This window comes from Anoplopoma fimbria, chromosome 20 (genome assembly GCF_027596085.1).
Source record: "Anoplopoma fimbria isolate UVic2021 breed Golden Eagle Sablefish chromosome 20, Afim_UVic_2022, whole genome shotgun sequence".
NCBI lineage: Eukaryota > Metazoa > Chordata > Actinopteri > Perciformes > Anoplopomatidae > Anoplopoma > Anoplopoma fimbria.
Genome location: NC_072468.1, coordinates 690,740 through 715,717, shown reverse-complemented (window position 1 = coordinate 715,717; position 24,978 = coordinate 690,740). Strand labels below are relative to the sequence as shown.

Sequence of the window (24,978 nt, the reverse complement as noted above, 5' to 3'; positions counted from 1 at the left end):
TCTTCTACTGTATAAACACAGATTCATATTTAGCTACTCATTCAAACAAATGTACAGACCACTGACGTACCATCATGGCAGTGTAAATTATGTGTAAATTTCCAATGTACAGGATCATAATGAAATGTCATACAATAGTTGAGCTTCATCCATTAAAGTCTTAGTGCTGCGAAAGTGGACTCCTCTTATTTTCATCTCCTTGTCCTGATATACAAACTTCTGTTGAATCATTCAGCTTCAGGACTTCACAGCTAAAGAAGGAATAAACAAGAAAAGGGATTCAGAAAAACATGTTTTTGCACTCAAGTTATTATCGTCAGCATGCAATATCTATATGTGTATATACATATATATATATATATATACTCAAGTTATTTTTTTTTCGTCAGCATGCAATATCTATTTGTGTAAATAGATATTGCATGGTGCGAAAAAAAAAATAAATAACTTGACATATATATATACATACATACATACATACATATATATATACATAATTCAATAATTCAGTTTATTTATGTATAGCATATATACAAATTACAAATATATATAGATATATATATATATATATATATATATATATATACATACATATATATATATATATATATATATATATATATATATATATATATATATATATATATATATATATATATACATATATATATATATATATATATATATATATATATATATATATATATATATATATATATTGTCAGCTGACAAAAACTCCTTTAACATCTATGAGTTGTAAAACGGCATTATACAACACATACTTAAAAAAAGTATAGATTTTGTCAAACCAATAATTTGGTTATCATAAATCTGTAAAACTGTCAGTAATTACTGTGCATCAGTGTTGCTTACAACATTTTGGCAAAATGTAACTCAAACAGTCTTGTTGGAGATAAAATAAGTTGTGGAATATTTCAGATTTAACACAGCCAAATTCAATCATTTAAGCCATTTTCAACCTTATTACCTTAAACCAATGGTTTTCAAACTTATTTTCAGATAATTTTTTCTTTAGATGATTTTCAATGGCAGTACAATCAAATTCAAGGGGAACTCATAATATATTTTCTTGAAGTGCTAAAGCAATGTTATTGTCAAAATGTGTACATATATAAAGTCTTTTATACTTATTTAAAATAAATAAGTCCATAACATTGTCATTACTTTCTACCAAATGTTTTAACGAGATGACTGTGCTTATTACAAAGAAAAGACACCGAGAATTACTTTTACCACTGACTAGAGCTTGAAGAACAAACACAGAAAGTTGCTCAAAAAAGTGAGACTAAACCTGGCAGCAGCAGAAGTTTTAAGGAAGCATATTTGAATGCATTTAAAATACAAAATAAAGTTTAACCTTTATCAAAAGATAAAAAGGAACAAACAGACGTTTGTTTCTCTACTCTATTTGATGACAACATTTTAACAGACACATTATGTATCTAAGAGGGTTTTTTGTTTCCTTCTAAAAATTTAAAGTTGACCATACATTTAAGGCAATATCTAAACTTGGGGAATATTTTTTTTAAGTATAGATTGTTAGTGTTTTATTGCATTTTAGAGTCCTATAACAAAGGGAAACACAGAAGTTCTAATTCATTCCACATAAATTTACTTTGCCTAAATGTAATTACAGTGAGGCCGTTCTCATTCAGCTCAGTCCATTTCTTTCAACCTCCAGGTCATCTGTTTTAATGCTGCCATTTGCATTGTAATATTTTATGCATATAATCTGGTATTGTATTGTGGTTATGCAATTATTTTTCTTCAAAGTAAAAGTCCTGTAAATGCTTATTTTGAAAATTAGAAAACAAATAAAAATAACAAGTTAAACAGTTAAAAAACACGAAACTCAGGCATCAACAAAAATAAAAACATGAATGCATTCCAAAGCCCCAAAACAAAGGTTGCTTGCATGCGTGTGTTCAAACTTACATGAAACTCTTGACAACACAAGTTTCACCATTATGTCAAACGGATGCACAGAGGAAAATGAGAGGAAAACATGAACGAGAGCCAGAAGTTCACAAAACAAACCACCTATCAGGAGGAGAGCCCCCTAACCCACCAGGACGCACTGCCATGCAGCAAACAACAGAGACACCAAAAGCACATTTTCACACAGATTAGTAGTCAGTCGGGTTCCTCACAGTTGTTAATGAGGCTGTGAAGGGAACAACACAGATCCGCTCTGGTGACAATGGTTACTTACTGAGCTAAAACCCCTCAGCTCTGGGTCAGACCACAGTAGAAAGGCCTACTGCTATATGAGAGGTCTTGCTCTGGTAAAAACAAAACAGCAAAACGGTGGTGAGCGAAACTGAAGCTTCAAGTATTCTCTTGCACTTAGATTCCTTTCACACGTAACCTGTTTGTTGAATTTAAAACTGAACACTGGAGCGTTTTGTCTGGTTCGTTTGGGCTCGTGTGAAAGCTGCCAAAAGAACATTAGTGCTGACCAACAACTGAACTCGCCTGAAAAGGTGCAGACTCTGGTTGTGGTGTTCAATATATTTGCAACAGCTTTGAGTGGTTTAAAGCTCACACAGAGGAGATATTTAATCCTAAACCTCTTTATATGACCAATTACATGATTTTTTTAAATCATAGCCAAATCAGTGTTATAACCAGGATTTAAAACCAGTCATGTTCCTGGCTTTAGGCTTCTTTAAGCAAATAATCAACATGGTGATAAATTGTTTTTTAATCACTAACCTTCCAACTTCCCTTTTATTGAGTCAAAGTAAAACTACGTCCAGAAAGCAGGAGCACTTTAGAAAAATATGATGATATGCAGCGTCAACTTAACTCCAAAGAGAAGTATGATGAATAAAAACATATAAATGTATGTATTTAAACAAGATAATATATATCAAAGGCCTCAGACCCTGTACCAGGGTAAATGCACACACACACACACACACACACACACACACACACACACACACACACACACACACACACACACACACACACACACACACACACACACACACACACACACACACACACACACACACACACACACACACACACACACAAAGTGGATAATCTGTCTTGCATTAAAGAAAGATGTCTTGTCTTGTTTTGGTATAAGCAAAAAAAGAAAATATATAAATTTGGGTTAAAAAATGGAAGTACTTCATGTAGTTAACTCCCCCTGACTAAAAATAAAAAACATGCAAATGTTCTCAGGTGAAGTATTCATACCTAAATATAAAAGGTAGGCTTAAGATTAAAAAAAGACTTAGATATAAATTGACTTGACTATAGAGAGAGCAACAAAAATATAAATGGGTGTAACCATTATGGCTATGGTTTATCTGAGCTGTACTTCTCAAAATACACTCATGAAACAACGTGATGTTAACAGAAGTATGACACAAAATGTCTTCTTGGTATAAGAAGATAATGAGGAAGATAATCAAATACTCACTGCTGTGAGAAACTTGGTGCTCTGGGGTTTGAGCTCTTCCTCTTTCTCGAATATCGAAGGAGATGTGATGGAGGAGGAATTCGTGGAGGAGCAGAGGAAAGTTGGGGGGTCGTTGTTGTTGTAGGAGTCCATGACGGTGCTGGGGTGCCCGGGTATAGTGAGGGTACTCAGCCCGGTGACACTCTCATTGGAGGTACACTGGGAGGATGTCTCTGAGCTCTCAGTGACTGTCACACAACACACAAAGAAAAACACATCAATACTGTAATCCTGAATAAAGTAAAAAATGACTCCATTCATTTCCTATTGAGGCCAGAGTTCAAGGGTTTTCAGCCAGTTAGCGGGAAGTCACCAACTTAGATAAGACTTTTATGTATTCTCAAAGCTCTTGTGTGTTGAATTTAAATCTTTCAGACTTTGGCAACTCCTAGTGGTAGCAGCAAAGAAGACACTGTGGCAATTGTCCCCCTTGTCATAACATAACATAATAATCCCCCATCTACCCCAGTAAACATGCTACACATAGAGGCATTGTTTAATTTGTTTGTAATTAATATGAATATTTATCTCAAAACTCTTCTCTATTGTAATTGTGTTTTATCTTTGCTTCTTGAAAACAGATTAGTCTACCATAAATATTGAATTGGAGTGGGTGAATACTCAATAAAAAAATCTGTTTAAACAAACAAATAAACAGTTAAATTACACTCTTTATGCTTATTCCCTCATACTTAACTGAAATTGAATTGCTTTATGGATTCAACAGAAGACAAAATATTCACTCACTCATGGAGGGCTGGCTCCCGGTTTCCTGCTCCAGCTCATCTTCCTCTATGCAGTCATAGGGCCACTGGGCGAAGGAGGGGACACTGGTCACTAGGTATGGATGTGTGTGTGGGTGAGAGGGTGAGGAGTAAAGGTGAAGATTGAGCGAGCCCAGCAGGGAGGAGGACGACTGGCTGCTGGAGGAGGAGGTGCTGCTGTTGGAGATTGTGGAGTGAGGTCTCTTGAACGAAGTGGCGTGATCAAACGAGGACACCGCAATGGATGCCCTGGTCCTGGCCTCTGTCGGCAGAGACAAACAAAGTGAGGTGTGAGATCATGGGAGGGATGAAAGGTGACAAGAATGTATAAACATTCCTGTGGTTGTTAACAACGATAATTGAGGCATGGATCGTTTTTTTTACAGCATCTCTGGTAAGCCATGAAAGAGGAGTAATGTAAAATAGTTTACTGCGGTTGTAATTACTTCAAATAAGTATGTTGTTTTATGTTTTAGATTACAGCTGGTGCGTTAACTTGACAAAACTCTCATAATACGACTTGCATTAAAACATGCTTTTTTTGTGGTTTCAGCGGAGACAAATTCTGTGTGTTTGCATAATTACAACGTTAATCATGAAGATGCAACAAACTGTAGAGGAGGAGAAAAGAGGGATAAGAATAATAAAAGCATACTCAAGCTAAAATATATGAAAAGTACAAGGACAGCTCACCTGTCCCCTTCATTATATAGTCAATGGCTCTGTCACTGATAGCTGCATCACTTGGCTTAATGTCCATAAAAGGCTTGCTTCCAATCCCCATGGACACCATCTCCTGCATGCGCAGCTCTGGAATTCATAAAAGGAAATCTTTAACGACAAAACCTTTGTCTTAAATGGGATAAAGGGCCTGAATGTCACATAAATATAGATATTCAGATAAAAATTACTAATAAATATACCTCTGTTTCTGAGCGCCTGTCTCCACAGGATCTTCCCTATGATGACTGTCCACACAGCCTTGACCTCTGCGGAGCTGGCTTGGAGTATAAACGTGTCCTGTGACTTCCTCCGACGGAACCAAATCTCAAAGCGTAGGCCGCTGTCGCCAACATTTTCAGTCATACCTATTTCTGCTGTCTGAATAGAACAGAACAGAAAAGAAATGTTAACTCGACTATCAATATATAAGCAGAAAAGTGACCAAACGGGATCCTCAAATAATAAATTCTTACTTTGAAGGACTGTTTATAGATGTAAAAGTCATATCCTCCTTCTATCTTCTTGGTCTTGCTAAAGAGGATGAGGTCTTCAAACAAGAAAACGTGCCGGAGGTATTTCCTTCGTCCGCACCAGACTATGAATTCACCCTGGCAGCGGAGTTGACCCTGCTCTTTTAGGTTCACCTGGAGAGGAAACATGGCCGTTCACATGCGTCAGAGAGAACAATGGAATTCCTGGTGGGACTCTGACCTCAATCTGCTGTATACATAACAAGATGACCTCCAGTTCAAAAATAGTTTTAATGTCTTGCCAGATTGTCTTAAAATATTGTTAAGTAGTATTTGGTTTATTCATCACAGCAGCACATTGCTCTGGGCTCATGTATTTTTTCTTACATCACAGCCACGAATGGCATCCATCGCCAGCAGGTCGTTGCCGTGGCGAAGCTGAAACTTGACCATCTCCTCTGCAGTGCGGAGGTCGCTCAACTCCTGCTCCTGGGACTGACTGCACTCCTTGATTAGGTCTTTCAGCAACAGCGCATATTTACTCATCCTCTGAATGGGCTTCAGCAGGTAGGACGCCAAGTCCATCTTGTCTCCGAGCTCCATCTGCTTATTCTGGGGAGATACACAGTGTGGATTATTATTGTGTATTGTGTGTATTAAATATATGGGGATGCAAATGTTGTGAGTGAGTCGTGCAAACTGTAAGTCAATTCTGTTTATTAGCCATTGGCTAATTTATTTTGATGGAGTGTTGGATGACCAAATTATCTCAAACATCCCATTACATGGTCACTCCTATCATCTCCATTACAACTGAGCAGCTCCATCCGCTGATGAAGGCCATGATAAGTGGTTAAAACACTCAAAAACATTGAAGTTGGACCTTGGGTTGAGAGATGTTCATTTCATGTCATTATAATTCATTGCAGTAATATATTCCGATACTAATTTATCTGTGGTTCGATGACATCGTCCATCTAAATTGGCAATGTTGAGGAAATACTCAGTATCTAATATGTTTATATTTTTTGTGATCCATGTATTTAGTGTAAAACCAAATTATAACGCATTTGCCCTGTGACCTGCCACCTGTATGAGGAATGTAACCAGAGTTTCCAGACTCACCTTAAAGAATTCGTTCCCATGGCTGCTGAGCAGAGCGTCGGACTGGGGCTTATTCTTGCTGTACAGGGCATACATTCCAAACTGATCCTCCTGCACACAAGATTAACAAGTTACAACACTGACTACAGTAGGAAGTATGCTTTTCAGTGTGGTTTGCAAAACACAGTGAATTATTCAGCTCCCAAGAGACTAAAAATATAATTTCATCGGTTCATCATGGTGATGAGTGACTACATGGGTAATTGAACAACAACAGCGTGACAGTGAAACCCTGGTACTTCACTGGAAACACTGCATTAAGTTGTTTTGAAGAACGTCCGTAACTACAGGTCAGCACATCATTACAGTCGCTGCTGTTGGGAGCCACTAGACCTGAGTGCTGTTTTTAGGCTGTCAGCCAGCCGCCTCGGGGCACTCTGACTGACTGACTGACTGACTGACTGTCTGTCTGTCTGGACTCACGTGTCTGAGAAAACAGCTACTGATGGACAGCGGGGAGTGGGCGCAGGACTCCAGCTCCTTCAGGAAGTACTGACTGTGGAAGTCCCACAGTTTCTCAACATTCCCGAAAATGATGCTGCGCTTCCCCCGCAGGTCCTGTGGCAAGTCCAGGCGCTCCATCTCGGCAAAGTAGTGCTCGATGATGTAGCTGAGAGAGCGAACATACTCCCTCTCTGTGGAGATCATCTCATCCATGATGTGCTGCACTTTACTGGACGACAAAAAGACATGATCAGCTGTAAGAGTACTCATGATGCACTGGTAAAATGAATAATACAATACCAAACAAACATTAGATAATGAACCCGAAAATTGACAACAATTTAAATTATTGAATAATCGTTTTGCCACATACTTGCTAATTCCAGAACCTGAAATTGGGATTGCTTATTTTCTCAGCATTATTCTATTATACACTGAATATTTTATGGTTTCTTGAACCATAACTAAACCATATTTGTCAAGGCATCTTCACAGGGAAGATGAGATTTAATAACTCAAATGCTGACAGTATTGAAAAGATTAAAAACAATTAACAACCAAAAACCTTAACTCAAGTTTTACTCATGAGTTGGTAATGAATTTCCTAGTATTTGTTTTTCCTGGTATTTTGTCCACGCTCACTTCATGTGTACATTTTTTAAAACATGTGACGTAACATCCCAAGTTTGGTTTAGTATCAGTGGTTACTCCCTCACCTGCTCTGTTTCTTTCCATCTCCGTCGCTGCATCTGTCGTGGATCCTGGAGGGCGTAGACATGCTGCGGCTGCGTCCTAATGCAGGGCTCAACACGTCTGGTCTCTGCAGCTTCTTCTCTGCTGACACGTTATTAGCCACCTCCAAGCCCTTGATGTACACACCTGTGTAGCCATGAATGTGGCTGACATCTGAGTGACCACTGTCCCTCGGGGTCAGCTCGTAGCTCATGGTCTTCTTCATGATCTTTTTCATTGGCTGCTTGCGAAGTCGGGCTGCACCGGAGTAGACGGGCTCCGAGTGGCATGAGATGGTCGAGTCAATGGTGCAGTCGCTGTCCGTGTCGTCGAACATGGATGGACTTTGCCGCAGTTTGCTGTCGCATTCGGGGGGGAACGTAAAGTGTGTGGAAGAGGAGATCGAACTGGTTGGGCTCTTGGAGAAAGGCCCAGCAGAGTGAGGCTTGTTGTCCTCAAAAGTTAATGGTGTAATCACCGCAGGTAGAAGCACACATGCTTTTGCTCCATGAGGTTCTGCTGAGACAGTCTGGCTTTCTGCAGTCTTTAAAGAAGCCGCTGTGTCTTCAGCCGTGGAGTTAGGGGCTGCTGTCGTGGCTCGGTCCAAAGTCTCTTCCAACTGCTGTTTGGTCCGCTGGCATTTCTGCCACACTGTGTTGCACTGCTGCAGCTGCTGAGGACTCTCCAGGGAGAGCACCATGTCGTTGAGAGTGCTGAAGTTGTCCATGGAGAACTTGGATGCCTCGCTGTAGTAATCCTGCAGGATCTGCACCATAGATGGCAAAAGTTCAACACCTGAAGTGTCCAGACTCAGGTGGCCAAAATAATCCTGGCAGTGCTCCATCCACTGGTTGGCCTAGAGATTTGAAAGAGTGATTAATCTCTATAACGTAGTTAGATACATAATATGGTTTATCCTGAAAAATGTCTGGTATATGCTTCACTTGTAAAGGCAATTTTAAGATTTTAAGCAAATGATAGTCCTTAAATGCTCAAATAACATGTAGCATAGCTTTTGCCAGGATGTCCACATTAGGTTTAAATACTTACAGAGTCATAGAATTCATACAGGTTGGTTAGGATGTCTAGCTGGGCCTTCCTCCTCTCAACTCTGCTTAAGGTGGAGCCCAGATGTTGCTTAAAGTCAAGAAGAACTGAACCTGGAAGGGACTCAGGAGACTCTTTAACCAACTGCAGGCCGTGCCTCTGCTGGTGCTGTCAGGAAACGGACAAAACTGATCAATTAAGCACAGATTGCCTTTTCAAATTACGCAAGGGAGGTGGTCCACGAGGAATCTATTCAGAAATTGTGTCCATATTTACCACTGACTCCTCAAGAAACTGGTCCAAGCTTTCTCGCATCTCCTTAACTTTGGCCGCAGACAGAGTTAGCGATTCCAACGGTGTGAGCTGCTTCTCTCCTTCTACACTGAACCAGAGTTTGATCTGGAAAGAGAACAAGATTGTTAATTGATTAAATATCCCGATTGTTGAACGAGAAAATCTGCAGCACAGATAACAACGTCAAGAGTGAAATAGTTGAAGCTGACCTGTTGCGTTTGTTCCTCAAACATGCGCACCTCCAGCAGGCTCTCCAACTGTTTCTGAGACTTGTTGGAGAGGATCACAAGCTTATGGACTTCTTCGTCTACTTGGTTGTACAGTGCATTCAACATGTCGACAGCATCTCTAAATGCACAAAGAAAACCATAACAGGGTAGAGCGGGTTATGAAAAGACTGTTTAATTATCACCACAGGTTTCACTCATATTGGCTCATGTGGTTGAGAGTCCGACCATTCTTTCTTCAGTACCTGTAGTTTTCATTCTCACAGGCCTCTTCCTTCCTGATGCGGGCGAGGACAGTTCCTCCCTCCAGACGCAGTCTGTTTAGACGAGTGTCCTCCAGCACACACTTCATGAGATGCCTCTGCTGTTCCAATACCTCAGACACCTCCTGATTTAAACATGCACAATTATGAACAAAATCAAATGATGAAACTATGTAAAAACAAATAAAGTGGAATATCTGCTTCATTTAAAACTCAAAACAAAAGCACAAAGATCATGGAAGGTAACCATAAAATGGGTTTTGTTTTCCATGAAAACAAACTCCTAAACTTTTTACTCCAGTTAAGGGGACAGAGGCCAGCAGAGAGCTAATGTGAGTCAGTGGAGACACATAAATCAGTAGGCAAGACTGCCTGCAGGGGCTCGGGTCTGACCTTCGAGGTCTTCAGGTCTCTGCTGCCGCTCAGTGTGCTGATAGACTCCTGGAGGGAGGAGATGGCCGAGCTACAACTGCTGGCAAATCGGTCAATTTTCTGGAAGAGAGAGGAAGGGGAAATATTAGAACTAACAGTGTCAAAACATCTGTCTGTTGCCATTCTTAAAATCAGTAGGATGTTCTGGAAAATAAGTAAAAAATGTACTCCGGTCCCTGCCTGAAATGCAAGGGATTGATTCAAGAAAATATATATTTTTTACATACCACAAACTTTCCATGTTCTAACTGGCCCAGAGAAGCCATTTCTTGTAACTATACATAACTTTGGCAAAAACACAAGTAATATAATTTTCTTTTTTTTCACACCCAACAACTGTTAAAAAAAAAAAGTAAGGTATCTCCACCCTTGCCAAGCTCTTGAGTAAGTTTTCAAATATGTTTATAACGCCCAAACACCCCGGTCACACCCACCTGTCTGAAGTGGATCCAGTGGTTGTGATCGTAGAGGAAGGTGCCCTCCAGGTCCCGTGTGAGCTGGGTTTGGTCGATGTGCTTCAGCAGGGCTTTCAGAGATGACAGTGTTTCAGTCTGTGGCAAGAAAAGCACAAACACACACTCAGTTTGATAATCAGTGTCATCACAGCGACGACATTAGATAAGAATTCATCAAATCTCAATCGAGTAGCAACTAATTTAATTATTGCATAGTGACCACTATCAAATCTAGCATTAAACAACACAAATACATAACTCAATAGAAATCTTAATAGAGTCTTTATTTACCTGTACATCGATGTCTCTCTCAGATTTGGCTGCTGTCTCCTTGTCCACCAGGAAGAGAACAGTGTAAAGTGCATTTGGTGCTGACGCCTGAGAAAAACATGCACAATCAGTTGCATAGTCGTTTAAGAAAAATACATGTATATTTTTTACAGCTAAACTGACTTATATTTCATGAGTTGCGGTTTACAGAATTATCATCCCCGACATCAGTTAGAAAACTCATCATCATAGCATGATGATATGTCTCTTGTAAGTCGGCTGCAGCCAGCCCACTCCCAGTGTGCGGTTAAAAACAGACAAGTAAGGACAGGCTTCTCCACTAGAGCCCTGAGGCCAGCCTTTTTTCAGAAACATGTCTTGGAACTGCAGTCAATATAAAGGTGTGCCTCTTTAAAAAAAACTATCCCTGTCAGAGTCTGAGAGGTAGAACAATAAGAAATGTGTAAGGAATGTCATAATGTCATAACCTTGAGACATAGTATTACAGCACAGAAGACAACAGAGATTTAGCGGGGCCTGAACACTCTTTGGGTGTGTGTTGGAGGGAAATTACATGTTTTCCACTGCGGGCTCACCTGAAATTCAGACAGAGATGACAAAAGAGCTGGAACAGGCTGCTGCCTCCTGCTGTCTATTACAACAGTTAAGCCTTGATCACGCCTTTCTTTCCTGAAACCAAAGTATTACAGTTAGTGTGATGTATTTGACAAACACCTGACTGCATGCAATACCACAGAAGTATATCAATATTTAAAGACATTTATAGATCAGGTCAGAAACATTTTTTAAAAATACAATAATTCCAGTTACACTTAAAAGACACATACAAATGTCTAAAAATAGCTCCAAGAGAGACCCTGTGAGACTGACAATTAACACTTTTCTCTTTCTCAAGTTTACTAAAAATGCTCTGTATAAAAATACTGACATTTTCATTAATCTACAAGCTCTCAATTACAACTGCACTGTTAAGGAACATTGGAAACATGCTAAATGCATTAATAAAGACGGCACTGGACAGCAGTTACATTCACCTCAGTTGTAAAAAGACAGGTGTGAAAGTTACTGGAGTTATTCTTAACACACAGAAAACCCAGAGTGTGCGTGACTTACCTCAGCGTGGAATAGTAGTAGCCCAATAAACAGGTGAGGTCATTGACTGTGCAACTCTCACCTGCCCACACCTGAGCTCTTGTGCACACCTGTAGCACTGCCCTCCCACTGCGATCTCTGTTTCCTGGAAGAGAAAATGCCAGCAGGGGGTCAACACTTTTTATGTCAGGAATGTTTAAGTTTTAAGGAGCTCAGTGTTATCACTTGTTAAAATACTTTGATATCAATATAACTTAGTCACATCATTAATGTATATTAATGTTGTGTTCTCTTTAATATTGTGACATTTTTTACATTATTTAGGTGAAAAATTCAAATAAGACCAGAGGGTTTTTTGCCTCTTCCTGCACTGTAATATTATTTATCTCTGTTATGTTTGTGTATTCTTTAAATTGTGCAATAAAAATAAATAAAACTAAACTAAACTTAATCACGTCAAAGTTATCCTCTATGTCTACTTCAGATTCTAAAGTTACTAGAGTAAAAAAATACTTTCTAAGTTTCTTAAAAATATGTTAAATTAAAAATGGGGGCAAATAAAATATAAAAAATAATTGCCCTGAAAAGAATACCCAGTTCTGCCTTTCTGCCTTTTGCAACATTCCAAAAACAGTACAGTATTATCCAGAAATAAACAACTAATACTGAAAATTCACACAAAGGATCATGATCTAATTTGAGTATAATTGCAGTGTTGTTAAGGTCTGCTGCTATTTCCCAGCAGTGAAGGAGACATGTGGTACATCAGGATATAAAAGTAACTTTTAAGTGATTAGAAGGTATTAAGCAATGGAAATGTCATATTTGATTGTAAAGTGAATGAACGGAAATGCATCGGAAAATGTTTCAAGATGAAGAAGGCAGCTAATATCAGCTGTGTCCGAATCGCTCATTTCCTACCTGGCAGGATCACAGCACCGGATGTGAGCAGCTCTTCATTGACCTCCGACACCAGTTTTGGGAGGACTGAGTTACTCTCATTGGAGGAGACTGATGCTGAAGCCGGCCTGATGGCCGTCCCATTGGCAGCTTTTGGACTGAATGACTCTTCTCCAGAGTGCCTATGGCGTCTGCTCTCACTGCTGATGATGTCATCGCGCTGTCCTGTTGAAGTAAGTATAAATAGTCGGCACACTTTGTCTAAGTGACACTTACTGAGCCACAACTGCAAAAATACAGTACAATCAATACAAAATTAGAAGCTTGCTTTCACCTTAGTACTAATCGTAAAACGTCATGAAGCCAGTGTTTATTCTAGTAGTGAGTTCACACTGACTCATCACAGAGACCAGGTGTTTAGTCAGCCTGCATCATGGATAACTCATGGCGTTATTACACTCTCATATCTTCACATCCTCCTCTCTAATCTTCCATACCTCAAGGCTCTATTTAAATGAATGCTCCTGACACAGTTTATAGACTTGATCCTATTCCTGAGGAAGCGAAACACAGTATCACTGTACAACCAATGGGATACTTCACTGTGCCTTGGCTAAGTACTAAAGGAATGTGAAAATGGATAGCATAGTATGCAAAGTACACGCTAGTGCTGCAACAGTTATTTAACGGCGGCTGTGGCACACGAGGTAGAGCGCTCGTCCCGTAACCACAAGGATGGTGGTTCAAACCCCTCTTCAGCCAACATGCCGAAGTGTCCTTGAGCGACACACCTAACCCCAAGTTGCTCCCCGGGCGCTTCTTAGCAGCCCACTGCTCCTCCGGGATGGGTCAAATGCAGAGAATTGTAATTTCCCCATTGTGGGACTAATAAAGGCTTAATTATTATTATTATTAATGAATCGATGATTTGATCGACAGAAAAAAATGTATTTATCGATCATATCAGTCATTTAAAAAGATGTATTTTTAAATATCTTGTTTTAGCCTCCAAGCAAGCCATCTAATTATTTTACTATTGACTAGACTAAACTGTAATTTGCTTTTTTTCACATATTTCTAAATTTTGGGGCAAAACGTTGGATAGATTATTTGTTAATAAAAACTGTGAAAAAACATTAGTTGAAGCCCCACTATGAAAGCCATGTTTGCTGCTCGCTGTTTTCCAGTTTGCAGGGGTTGTGGCTTCTTTGTTGGGTTTTCAATTTTAGTTTGTTTCTTTTTACTGCTTTGTGGTTTTACTTTTTTATTCAATGTTTATTCTTGTGAATGAAAAACTTTCTCTGCAAATCTTGCTCTGTTTATACTAAATTACTTTTACTTACTCACTTGTTTTGGCAAGACAAAATCAACTCTTTGGTCATCGATTTTCTGCCCTACTGATGACGTACAATCATTTCAACTAATTACATTGATTCCACTATTAAGTATACTCCTATGTGCCCTGCTTGTAAGAGTCTACGAATTGGGCTGTGACAACAGCACTTATATTTACGAAGACATCTAAAATCCCATGTAATAAGACATGCTTGTGGCTATATGTCAGGATATATAAGAGCCAAATGCTAATACCAGCATGCTAACCTGCTGATGTTTAGCTGGTGTGATATTTACTTGGTTCACCATCATAGTTTAGCATGTAAGCGTGCCAGAATTCTTTATCAAGCACCAACACAAAGTGAAGCTGAGGCTGATGGGAATTTTAATAGCTTAGCCAGTATTTGGTCCTGAACCAAAGCACAGGACAAAGTAAAAATTTGATCTGATAGTGTTGGGATCCTCAAATGGTATAAGGACTCATCCTTTTGAGACCATGAATATGGATGCATATCTCCTTGAGATATTTCAGTCTGGACCAAAGCGCTGGTATGACCAGCGCTACCAACAGAGAACTTCCTGTTCCTAGAGCTACAGTAATAAACTAGGTCCTTTCTAAACATCAGTCATCCAATAATTAATAGCCTTTGAAAATACACATAAAACCATGATAGGTCACTACTTAATCAGCTCTGCCGATAGATCTTTGATTATGGATCTGTGTCTGATGGACACCTGTCGTGTGTTGTCTTTTTAAACAGTTTGAGGCCTCTTGTATTGTCCTGCTCTGTTCTGTGACAGTAAACCCTCCCAGCTCAGCCTCTATTGTCTTCAAACAGTCATGCATTTCCTGTGCGACTGTGTGGCCAGGCTTGTGTTTGCTGCATGTTTCCTAAATAGCTTTGTTTTCAGGGGAAGTGACAAACGTAGAGTAAAGCCTGCTGAGTATTGTCCTGTGTGAAAGTCTGTTTTTGTGTAGTCTGCGGGACACGTTTGTAGGCCGTCAAAGAGGCTGACCTGCACTGGTTGCTGGAGTGTTGAGTTACTGATCACATAAATCAAGCAGGAAGTGTTTTGATATTGTAATGTTTGCTTGCTCATATCATGAGTAATCTAACCTGTCTGGAGATTCAGATTTTTTTCAGAGTGCCGTGAGTCAGCGCAGGCAAGGTCTTGTGTTTCTGGAGTGAATGGGCTCTCCAAAGACACAGGTGTATTCGAAAACCTTGTTTTCGTGGAGCCCCAGTGGCTGATTTGATTCACAAAGGACACTTTTGTAAATGAGGCAACCCATCTGGGATCAGTGCAGCCCCCAGCCCCAATAACACTGTAGGGTCATCTCTTTGTGGGATGCTGGGGTCCCTGTGGTTGGTTTACAGGGTTTACAGGATCCTTTGTTGCCTTTGAAAAGTCGTTGTGGGAAACCTGCTTTGCAACAGCTGAAACACAATCCCCTCTGAGGTAATCTCAGGAACGCAACAGTGATGTGATTTATCTATCATATATTTTTGCTGCATGGTTTGTATTTAACTGATTAAAAAGAACATGTATAATCATATTTATTTATAGAATCAGTACTAAAAGCTTTGGCTATGGTCTGGCATTGTCCAAGGTTAGGACTGAGAGATTTGAATAAACTCTTCACCGCACATTTCAATTCACGGAAGAATCTGTGTTTTGAAAAAACAGCATGATTCCCTAGGTGGTACTCTCACATCGCCTTTTCCTGAGCTACCCTGTATGAACCAACACAAAAACAAAGACTGACAGTGGTAGAGAAAACAAAGGGTTGGGAGTAAGTTGTGTTTCCAGGGTAGGGCTGTACCTGTACACTGAACATGCCAAAAAATACAGTGGGCTTTGAAAAGCAATCTGTCACCATTGGCAGCGTTAATGCTTCAGAGTTATGGCCTGTCTCCATTCAGACAACAACTGCAGCCACCTGATGAATAACCACTCCTGCCGCAGGGTATAATTACACAACCTCATGAGAAACCTCCATTACCTGGCTATTAAGAGTGAAATATTGGTTAAGAGTGGTTTTAACACCCTGAGGTTATATTATTTGATAAGCAAGAAATGATAAATCATGGACTGTCATTATGATTAAACCACTGTTGGTTAAAAATCAACATATAGTGGTACGCTAAATGTGCTTTGGACTTTTTACTGCAAGCATATCCAACAGATAAAGTATTTGCATGCATTCAACAGCAACTTAAATGTGATTTTTGTGGCATTGAGAAAGCAAAATGTTGAACATCAATGCAGCATCACATACCTGACTCATCTTTGCTGCTTCTCCTTTCAGAGCCAGGAAAAGCTGCCTCGATATCGAGCTTCCCAAAACGAAGAGCATAGCCATTCATAAGCTTCTTGGGGGAGGTGCTAGCTGAGCCTCCAGAAGAGGATCGTTCGCGGTGGCCTTTAACCTGGCCTGCCTTGTTATTCCTCTCGAGTGACTTTGAGCGTCTTTCTGCCCGTCTCTCTGCGCTCCTCAACCCCCTCTGTAAGTAAAGCAAAGGTGTGCTGGGTCTGGAGTCGTCACCACTGAGCCATCTCCGGCTACCCAACCTCCGAGATAAATGTTCTCTGGAGGAAGTCCGGGTGTCGGGGCTGCTGCCTGGTGTCACTGAGCTCTCTGTTAGACCAGCACCGTGCTCTGGGCATTCCTCCAGGATGGATTCAGAGCTCGACCCGAGGCTCATTGGGTTCTGCAGGGCCTCCATGTAAGATTTCCTGAAAAGTCTCCTGCTCTCAAATGCAACGGAGTCCCTTGGGAGGCGTCGTCGAGGGCCGGGGTTACTGAGGTCCGTACTAAAAGACAGCATCTTGGACCCTGTCCCTCTCTCACCCCCATCCTCATCCCCTATTCCACACTCCTCAGTGGATCTTTCGATTTTAATGACTGGTGTAGAAGTGTCCGGTGAACTGACACTGTGGTTCTCACTGTTGGTGTCCAAGTGGTTTCTGTTTGGGGAGGTGGGCTCGGAGAAGATGGAGTCAGCTCCCTGAGAGTGCAGAGACTCTCTGGAGCTGCGGTGGCTATCCAGAGTCCCTGTGGATCCGCTGGTGCTGCAGGTGCTGAGATGGCCGCGGAAGCCACTCCTGCTGCAGCGTGCTTGCATGATGGCGTCCGCCGTGCTGCTGACAAACAGTGGGTTGACCACGTTCTTCCACGGAGTCCTGTACACAGTCGTACCAGTGGTAAGCAGACAGTTCTGTAGTGGGTGCAGGTTTCGGTCACGTGTTACATTCTGCAAGAACTCAGCTGTGAAGACGCTGCCATACATGCTCTCTGCGATGGGGACTTCTGTAATGGCCTGCCCACTGACCGACAGACATTTTATTACTAGCTTTGCAGTCTTGCGGCCTAAAGGAACAATCTGTAGGTAGAAGTCTCCTTGCTTTAGTCGCACTTTGTGCAGAGGGGCGAGCTGCAGGACGACTTTCTCGTGGATGCAGAGAGGCCACCCCTCATGATAGAACAGCAATCCTCTGAACTTTACCTGAGAGAAAACAGAGAAATCAGTCACTCCCATATAAGATTATTGTCTGTGTGTCATGGCTCAGCTGTGGTATGACCGACATCTGCAAAGCTGTGTTCAAACACATGTTTAAATTTAATGGAGTGATAAGATGTTTTCATGGGACACACTGGATGAATCACTGTCAGCGTTCACTCAACTAAGAAGGAAAACCTGTCTGATCAGGCCTGGTTTCGCAGCAACCACAACACGAATCTTCACTGTGACGAAATAAAAAAACAGAACCTAAGAGCAAAGACACTGTGCTCAAGGGTTGGCTTTTTTTTCATCTCTTATGAATGTCAATGCAAAGACTGAGGATATGATCTTCCTTCTGAAGCCTCTCATATTGCCTCCAATACAAATACTCTCAAGCACTGCAAGCTGTTCTCAGGGGCTAGGCTTAGGTGAAACTATTGCTACGGCCATTGTCACAGAGTAATCACAGCGGAGATGAATACAGAGGAATAAAGTTACAGTGCTTTGGTTGTAGAGCCCTAACCCACAGCAATCAAAGCTTGTGAGAGAGAATATTGAATTTCACTTTGGGCCCAAGAGTCCATGGCAGCCTCTCAAACAGACCACAGTTTCCCTCTGTTGCCCTATTCAGAGAAAGATGGCTGCTTTTCATCTTGTATTCGGAACAATATTCAACTCTGTCTCAGTCTGATGCTCCCCCATCCCACTCAGCAAAGATATTCACACTCAGCAGCTCTGTTCTCACATTCTTTTGTCACAAACATTTAGTTTCATCACTTCAGTCGCTTTTCTTTCAAGATATTTATTTTTGAATGTCTTAAGTGTTTAGGGAAGGGCATGAGTTGACATACAGATACATGTTTTAGTGGGACTATTGGCTTTATTTTTCATTGTTGAGTCCTCACTTCCCCTTTCTCAACATTGGATTTCCAACAGCACTACAGGAAATCACTAAGATTAGTACCTGGTAAGGCTGTTTGACATGGAATCTGAAATAAATCACAGAATATACATTGATTTAACCTGAGGTGTCACATCTAGCAACAACTCACACATGTTTCTTGTTGGATGATCTGCAGGATTCTCTTGGCAGGAAGCAAGAAGTCAATGAGGCAGCGGAGGCCGTCTCCTCGATATTGCCTTTCCACCACACTGAAGAGCTGCCAGAGGACGGTGGCGGCGGTGGCAGTGAAGGGTCGGTACAAGGCTGACAAGGTGCTCTGGATACAGCTGTCCAAAGACTCAGTGTCCTGAGGGGAAAACATTTGATGGATTAGGTTGGATATCTTATATCAGATGAAGTTTGTGCCAAAAGTGTCATGAAAACAAGACGGCCAAAAGCCACATCAGAGGCCATTTTCCCAAGATGTAGCAAAACACTAAAACACTTTCCACATGGACATGATAGTCAACCAGTGGTCCCCCTACCTTTTTGGCTTGTGTTCCCTTAAAACAAAGCAATGTGTATCTCAACACAGGTTATGGCCTTGGTGTGAACATGGGCTGTGTGCAGGCCGATCAAAGAATGATATTTCGAACTAGGTTTCATCTAAGCGTGAAGTGGTGAAAGTATCCAACATTTCACACACAAACACATAAACGATAGAGAAAGTCAGAAAATATAAACATGACTCTTACTCTTTTTACATACTTTTAACTTTTCTGTGATCCTGTCTCAGATCTTAGTTTAATGCTAACGTTCATTGAGCTAACATGCTCACAATAACATATTAACATGCTGATGTTAAGCACTTATAATGCTCACCACGTACATCACTGTACTTTGGTTTGTTAGAATGCATGCATTTGATAATTAGCAGTAAACACAAAGTACATCTAAGGCTATATGATATTTCCATTTTGGAATCCATCCAACAGAAGTCAACTTTCTCATGGCCTTTGACGAAAAGTTAGGAGAATACAAACGTTTATATGATTCATCCTCTGAGGACCATGAATGTCTGTACCAAATTACACTGTGATCCATTCAATAGTCAAGATATTACAGTAGTGGACCGATCAACCGACTGGCGGACCATCACAAGAGCCTCACCACTGGCATGGTTAAAAATATCATACAAAGGCTGCACAACTGTGACCAAATAGCAAGGCCTCTGCCTACTGTACATGACTTCAACCAGATAAACATACAGTTTCACATGCACATGAGTTACTGAGCAAGATCCAACTGAGCCAGACAGTCAGGAAGTTTGAACATGACAGGAAATGTCAGCCATGATGGTTTTTCCACCAGTGAGAGGGGAAACACCTGGTGGGAGTGACGTCACTGTCAGCGGACACAAACAGCAAAACTGGAAAGTACAGACTGGACTCCAGTTGAGGCTGGGATTAATAACAACCATGTCATCGCTGACTTTTATCTGACCCCTACACGACCTGGGCCACCACCACCTGCTCCCACCAGAACCGATGACATGTCTGACACGTTTAGTTACAACTTGTCCGGGGGATGAGAAGGGACATTTGGGATTACAGCATTCCTGGATGAGGTTGACCTGGTCTTGTAGTTTTGCTCACGGTTCAGGCTATGACCTTCCTCTCAGCAGTCGGAGCCAAGGCCAAACATCCCTCGGCTATCTGTCCTTTCCGAATGGAACACAACAGTGGAATAGAGACATCTGCCTCCAATGATAACCACACAGATAGATAGCAGTGCCAGGGAAAGTCCCACACTATGACAACGGTGTACCATGCTGAGGAACGTGGGGGTTGAGGACGCAGCTCCTAACTTTCACTTGAATGTCTTCGCTGCATTTCCATGACAATAAAAGTGTGTAAAAAAAAGGGATGCTTACAAATCAAGAGATGGCCTGTGCTCCGGCGAATTTAGCCTGTCAGACTGCCAATGTTTCACCCTTTGTAGGAACTGTCCTGTTGATCTAAGCAGCTCAGCACCATCAATTAGAGGAGAGTGAGTACAGTTCAGTGCATTGGTACACATGCCACGACTCTACTACAAGGCGCTCTTTGTGTACTCCGCCTCTCTAAGTGGTATGTGCTGTACAGTGTTTTGTGCCCTGAAACAAAACGCCTACCTCCATTAGCAGTCAGCCTGCTTTTAGAGAGACAAAAATGTCTCTGGGCATTAGTCACTGTTGCACCCGGGAGGTGAAGAATAACACGGTGTTTTATTGGAGGAAAGCTAACAATAGGAGGAAAGCCCTCACTACATAGTTAGGACACACCAGTTTCTCTTGAGGTTCCCAAAACAGAAAAAAAAACAGTGGGAGTGACGAAAGTATTGTTTCGATGAATGATAACTCAACATAGCAGAGACCTGAGCTTAATAAACAATCAAAAGCAATTCAACCGGCTGCACAAGAGTTGCTGTCCATGTAATCCGATGCTACAATAAAGACAAAAAAACTGCACTTATCTGAACAATAACACAATGTTTACATTGAGAGAAGTGGCAAATACACATTACATCATCACCCTATGGATAACATATTACATAAGGGACAACATGTATTACTTTCCTTTGTCCAGAAGCATTTGAAGCTTTTAAAAAACTGTCACCTGCCTAGTGGGAGTGCAAGTTTCAGCAGAACTACTGAGCTTATAGCCACCAGAGCTGAGCTTCCCATCCGCTCTGAGCCACAGAGGAATGCAGTGTGCATGGTTGTGTGTCTCTAGCCTCAGACCCTCAGCCAGGACAGGAACAGATTGGGAAGTCCCACCCTTGCTGATGCCAGGTCTTTGTAAGAGGCCGCCTGTGGGATGGAGGACTGAGGTGGTAATTAGTGGCTTCAAGCTCCAGGTGGGACACTTTTGTCTGCACCGTCAGTAAACCAGCTGTTCAGAAGGTGCACAGAACGGATGAGCGAGCTGAACGATGTGGGTTTTGTCTATAATTTGTATTTTTTCTTTAATATTAAGTAATATTGCAATGTAAGGAAAGGTTTCTGAGCCACTTCAAGTAAATTATATAAGATACATTAAATATAACCCCTAAAATTACAATATCTTTAAAAGTATGTGTCAGACTGCAAAGTGGAAGAAGAAAAGAATCAGAGTCAGAGGGATAGAAAGGGATGCATCACAGAGAAAGAAAGAGCGAGAGACCTACAGAGACAGAGCGAGAGTGAGAGCGAGAGGTGGTCACTGACACATTTAGTGGGTCAGGGACACAAAAGGCTCTGCCTACCAGGCCTCCAGTGGAGCATGAAGCCACCAGGGCAGTGTAACAGGAGAGCCCTGGAGCCCCCATACAGACTGCTCGCTAACCAACCTGCTAACAGCCTCAAAGGCAGCGGGCTGACAAAGGCCACAGGTTGCTCAGACCTGCCCCGCTGCCAGGTGCCAGGACGCCAACAAAAGAGCCTGGCGAGACCTCACTATTGAACCTGCAGTTTGATTCAGCTTTTGATCCGTAGCAATAGAAATCCTATCTTATGAGAGTAGGAGAGGCGATGAGAAGGGCTTGTATTTAAAGTCAGAAAAAAGATCTAGACATTGTATGAACAAGTCCCAATAAAGTGAAGACGTAACATTACAAATAATGCCGTCGAAAGATCTTAAATCAAAATATTCCTCTATTGAATAGAATTTATTAGGAGCTATCAGCGCAATTTGCAGATCCTTTATTTGACTTCTGCTTTCACACAAATTCCTCCTTACAAGTGTCTCGGCTAAAGACACATACTAACTTAGTATCAAAGTAAAACTGATTTGTTCTTGAATGCACACACACATATAGATACATAAGATACAAAGAAACTTCATCTTTCTGTAAAGGAACTCTACAGAACACGCTATTTAGTGGACAGTGTCATAATATTAGAATGCCAGTGTAAAAAGACACTTTAAACTAGTAAATGTTATAATGTTATCTCAGCAGATAAACTTTAACCCCGAGAGGCCCACACTGATTGTGTGCCAAACACAGCTGTGTCTGGGGGGTGACAGCGAGATCAACAATGATGGAAGTCTAGAATGATAAACTGGCCCAACGACTTTAGCAAAAGTAACTATTTTTTATTTCCCTAATTCACATCTACACTCCTATGGTTTGACTGCAATGTAAGAGAAGGAATTCTGCTAATCATCAGGCTAGATAATAGGATTTTAAGTGTAAGGCCTACACATTTTACAAGCTGGGACATTAAAAAGTACTGCAAAAACAAGATGCCAATTTTCCTTTTTAAATAAGAGAAAATGAAACTATACCCCGATGGATTAGAGGGAATGATTCCCACATTCGTTATCAGAAAGACTTGATTTATATGGTCAACTAATGACTGTCCTACAGGATGTAAACAACACTGGCAGGCTATTGTGCCTGAGCAGCCCTGGCAGACCCTCTAGATAGATGCTGCACTTTATACACATTCTCACACTTGATTAGGCCTTTGCATAAAGGAAAACCCAACAACAAGAAGACAAAAAGTGAATGGGGGTCCTTCAGCCAATCAGAACGGTGATGAGCAGTGACAGGAGAGACAAAGGAGACTAACAAAAGTCTGTTGATACCTCGGCAGAGTAAATATAGCATGACTGCATACCAAAACAAGTGGGAGGATGATAAAAGAACCTGACTTATCAGAGAGGATACAAACTTGTGTTTTTCACTGACCCCATTCTTTTTTATGTTTGCAGATAAAAGCCAGCCAACCATTGCTGATGATGGCACACAGCTGAAGAATTCTACTGAAGACAGAAATTTAAGATTTGAAAAATATATAAATTTAAGATTTGAAATATATTCCAGAGTTTAGTTCCCTGTCAAGACTGCACACCTAATGTGTCTTTAATCCTGTAGAGAGTCACCACATTCAGTTTGTAATTGTTTTGCAACAGTTGGAGAACATGTTGAGGGGCCATTAAAGAAGAATTACACTCCCTATGTCCTTCAAAGGGAACACAGATCAACAGTGGACAAAATGTAGCACACAGTGTGACGTATTAGATTCTCCTACTGAAACAAACTAGAAATAAAGGCAATTTATAACTGAAACTAAAAGGAAATGAATGGATATTATTACCGAGTAATAATATAATGCCGGATCAGCACATACATTCTTCTCACTTCTCCTTCACTTGATGCTTGTCTAAAAAAATACCTGATATGTTTTGGCTACAGCTCAAGAAGACAACATATCAGCCAACTACAAGCTGAGACATTAAAAACATCTCCTGAATGTGCACAATGACAAACAAGATTACAGAAGACTAAAAAACACACAACTGCACAGAAAGAAACGGCAGATTCCAAGAAGTCTCAGTAAAATTGTATTAAAGACATATTTAAAGCCTGTACCTTAATGCTCAGGTAGTTGTCGCAACTCCGGGACTTTGCTCTGGAGTGCATTTTGCCCAGTGACAGCATTTAGGCACCAGACAAAACACCAAACTTCAATAAATAAATAAGTGTCATCAACTCCAAGCTCTAAAATCCAGTGTACAATCCAATCTGTAAGTGCTGTAAGTCATTGCTGTGATATCGACAGGTCCCGTGCCTTTTCTCTCTCTCTCTCTCTCTCTCTCTCTCTCTCTCTCTCTCTCTGTGTGCTGTGGTGAAGGCAGCTGGAGCAGAATAAACTTCTGTCGGAGCGTGAGAGAGGCAGTGCGCTGGCTTCCCCGTCACTCACCCGCTCGCTCTCCCTCCCTCCCTCCCTCCCTCCAACCAAACCTCCCCCGCCCTGCTGCTGCTCTGCTACTAAAGCCTCTTCCAGCTGGATAAATGCACACTGCTGCAACTTCAGGCTCATCATTCAGATAGATAGAGAGAGAGAGAGAGAGAGAGAGAGAGAGAGAGAGAGAGAGAGAGAGAGAGAGAGAGAGAGAAAAAAAACTCACAACCTGACCTGCACACCCCCAACGCCCCGAGCCCCCAACACTCCACCCAGCAGGGGTCGGACTCTGACTAACTCCTCTCTGCCCCCCCTGACCCCTTGCACCCCTACCTCCACCGGCAGCTCCCCTCCACCCCTCCTGCCACAATGGTCTCTCTTTGTCCTGACAATACAAATGGACTAGGGTTTCAGCTTATTCTGCTGCTTTTCAAAAGGAAAAAGAAAGGAAGACATCAGCATAGGATTGGTGGCTCAGGTCACTCACTACAATGGAGTTTCCCTTAAATATTGCAAGGGGAATACCCAATACTTAAACTGGTCCTTACAAACCACTGACATACGTGGGACATCCACCTCTTTTATAAGACAGATAGGACATCTTGACTCTAAAACAATATATAAACTGTTCTTCTTTAGAGAACTTTTGAGAACAGAGTGTGGTTTAGTTTAAGACACACATAAACTCAATAACATCATGAGTTAACATTCCTTGATGATGACTTCAAACAGGCATCACAAGAAAACCCT

General features: G+C 41.2%; 1 protein-coding gene across 1 annotated transcript; it reads right to left on the bottom strand.

Moving 5' to 3' along the window:
* Positions 1-164: 164 nt before the first annotated feature.
* On the bottom strand, positions 165-23,984 carry zgc:158766 (uncharacterized protein LOC100009641 homolog). The gene is made up of 24 exons (XM_054621308.1): positions 23,916-23,984; positions 18,688-18,885; positions 16,411-17,638; positions 12,816-13,019; positions 11,916-12,039; positions 11,378-11,471; positions 10,803-10,889; positions 10,491-10,607; positions 10,018-10,116; positions 9,607-9,749; positions 9,344-9,482; positions 9,117-9,239; positions 8,844-9,008; positions 7,778-8,649; positions 7,041-7,290; positions 6,579-6,668; positions 5,841-6,065; positions 5,457-5,627; positions 5,184-5,361; positions 4,954-5,070; positions 4,244-4,522; positions 3,458-3,684; positions 2,234-2,303; positions 165-251 (listed from the first exon to the last, which is right to left on the bottom strand). Exons 1-23 carry the CDS (start codon positions 23,982-23,984, stop codon positions 2,259-2,261), a joined length of 5,244 nt encoding a protein of 1,747 aa, XP_054477283.1. The 3' UTR covers positions 165-251; positions 2,234-2,258.
* Positions 23,985-24,978: the final 994 nt, after the last annotated feature.

Excerpts from the sequence above, each read along its gene's own strand:
- zgc:158766 (XM_054621308.1), bottom strand. The coding sequence starts at position 23,984 with ATGCTGTCACTGGGCAAAATGCACTCCAGAGCAAAGTCCCGGAGTTGC. Across the intron at positions 10,890-11,377 it reads CATCTCTGTCTGAATTTCAG|GCGTCAGCACCAAATGCACT; the intron begins GTGAGCCCGCAG and ends TGTTTTTCTCAG. Across the intron at positions 4,523-4,953 it reads CTATATAATGAAGGGGACAG|AGGCCAGGACCAGGGCATCC; the intron begins GTGAGCTGTCCT and ends CTCTGCCGACAG.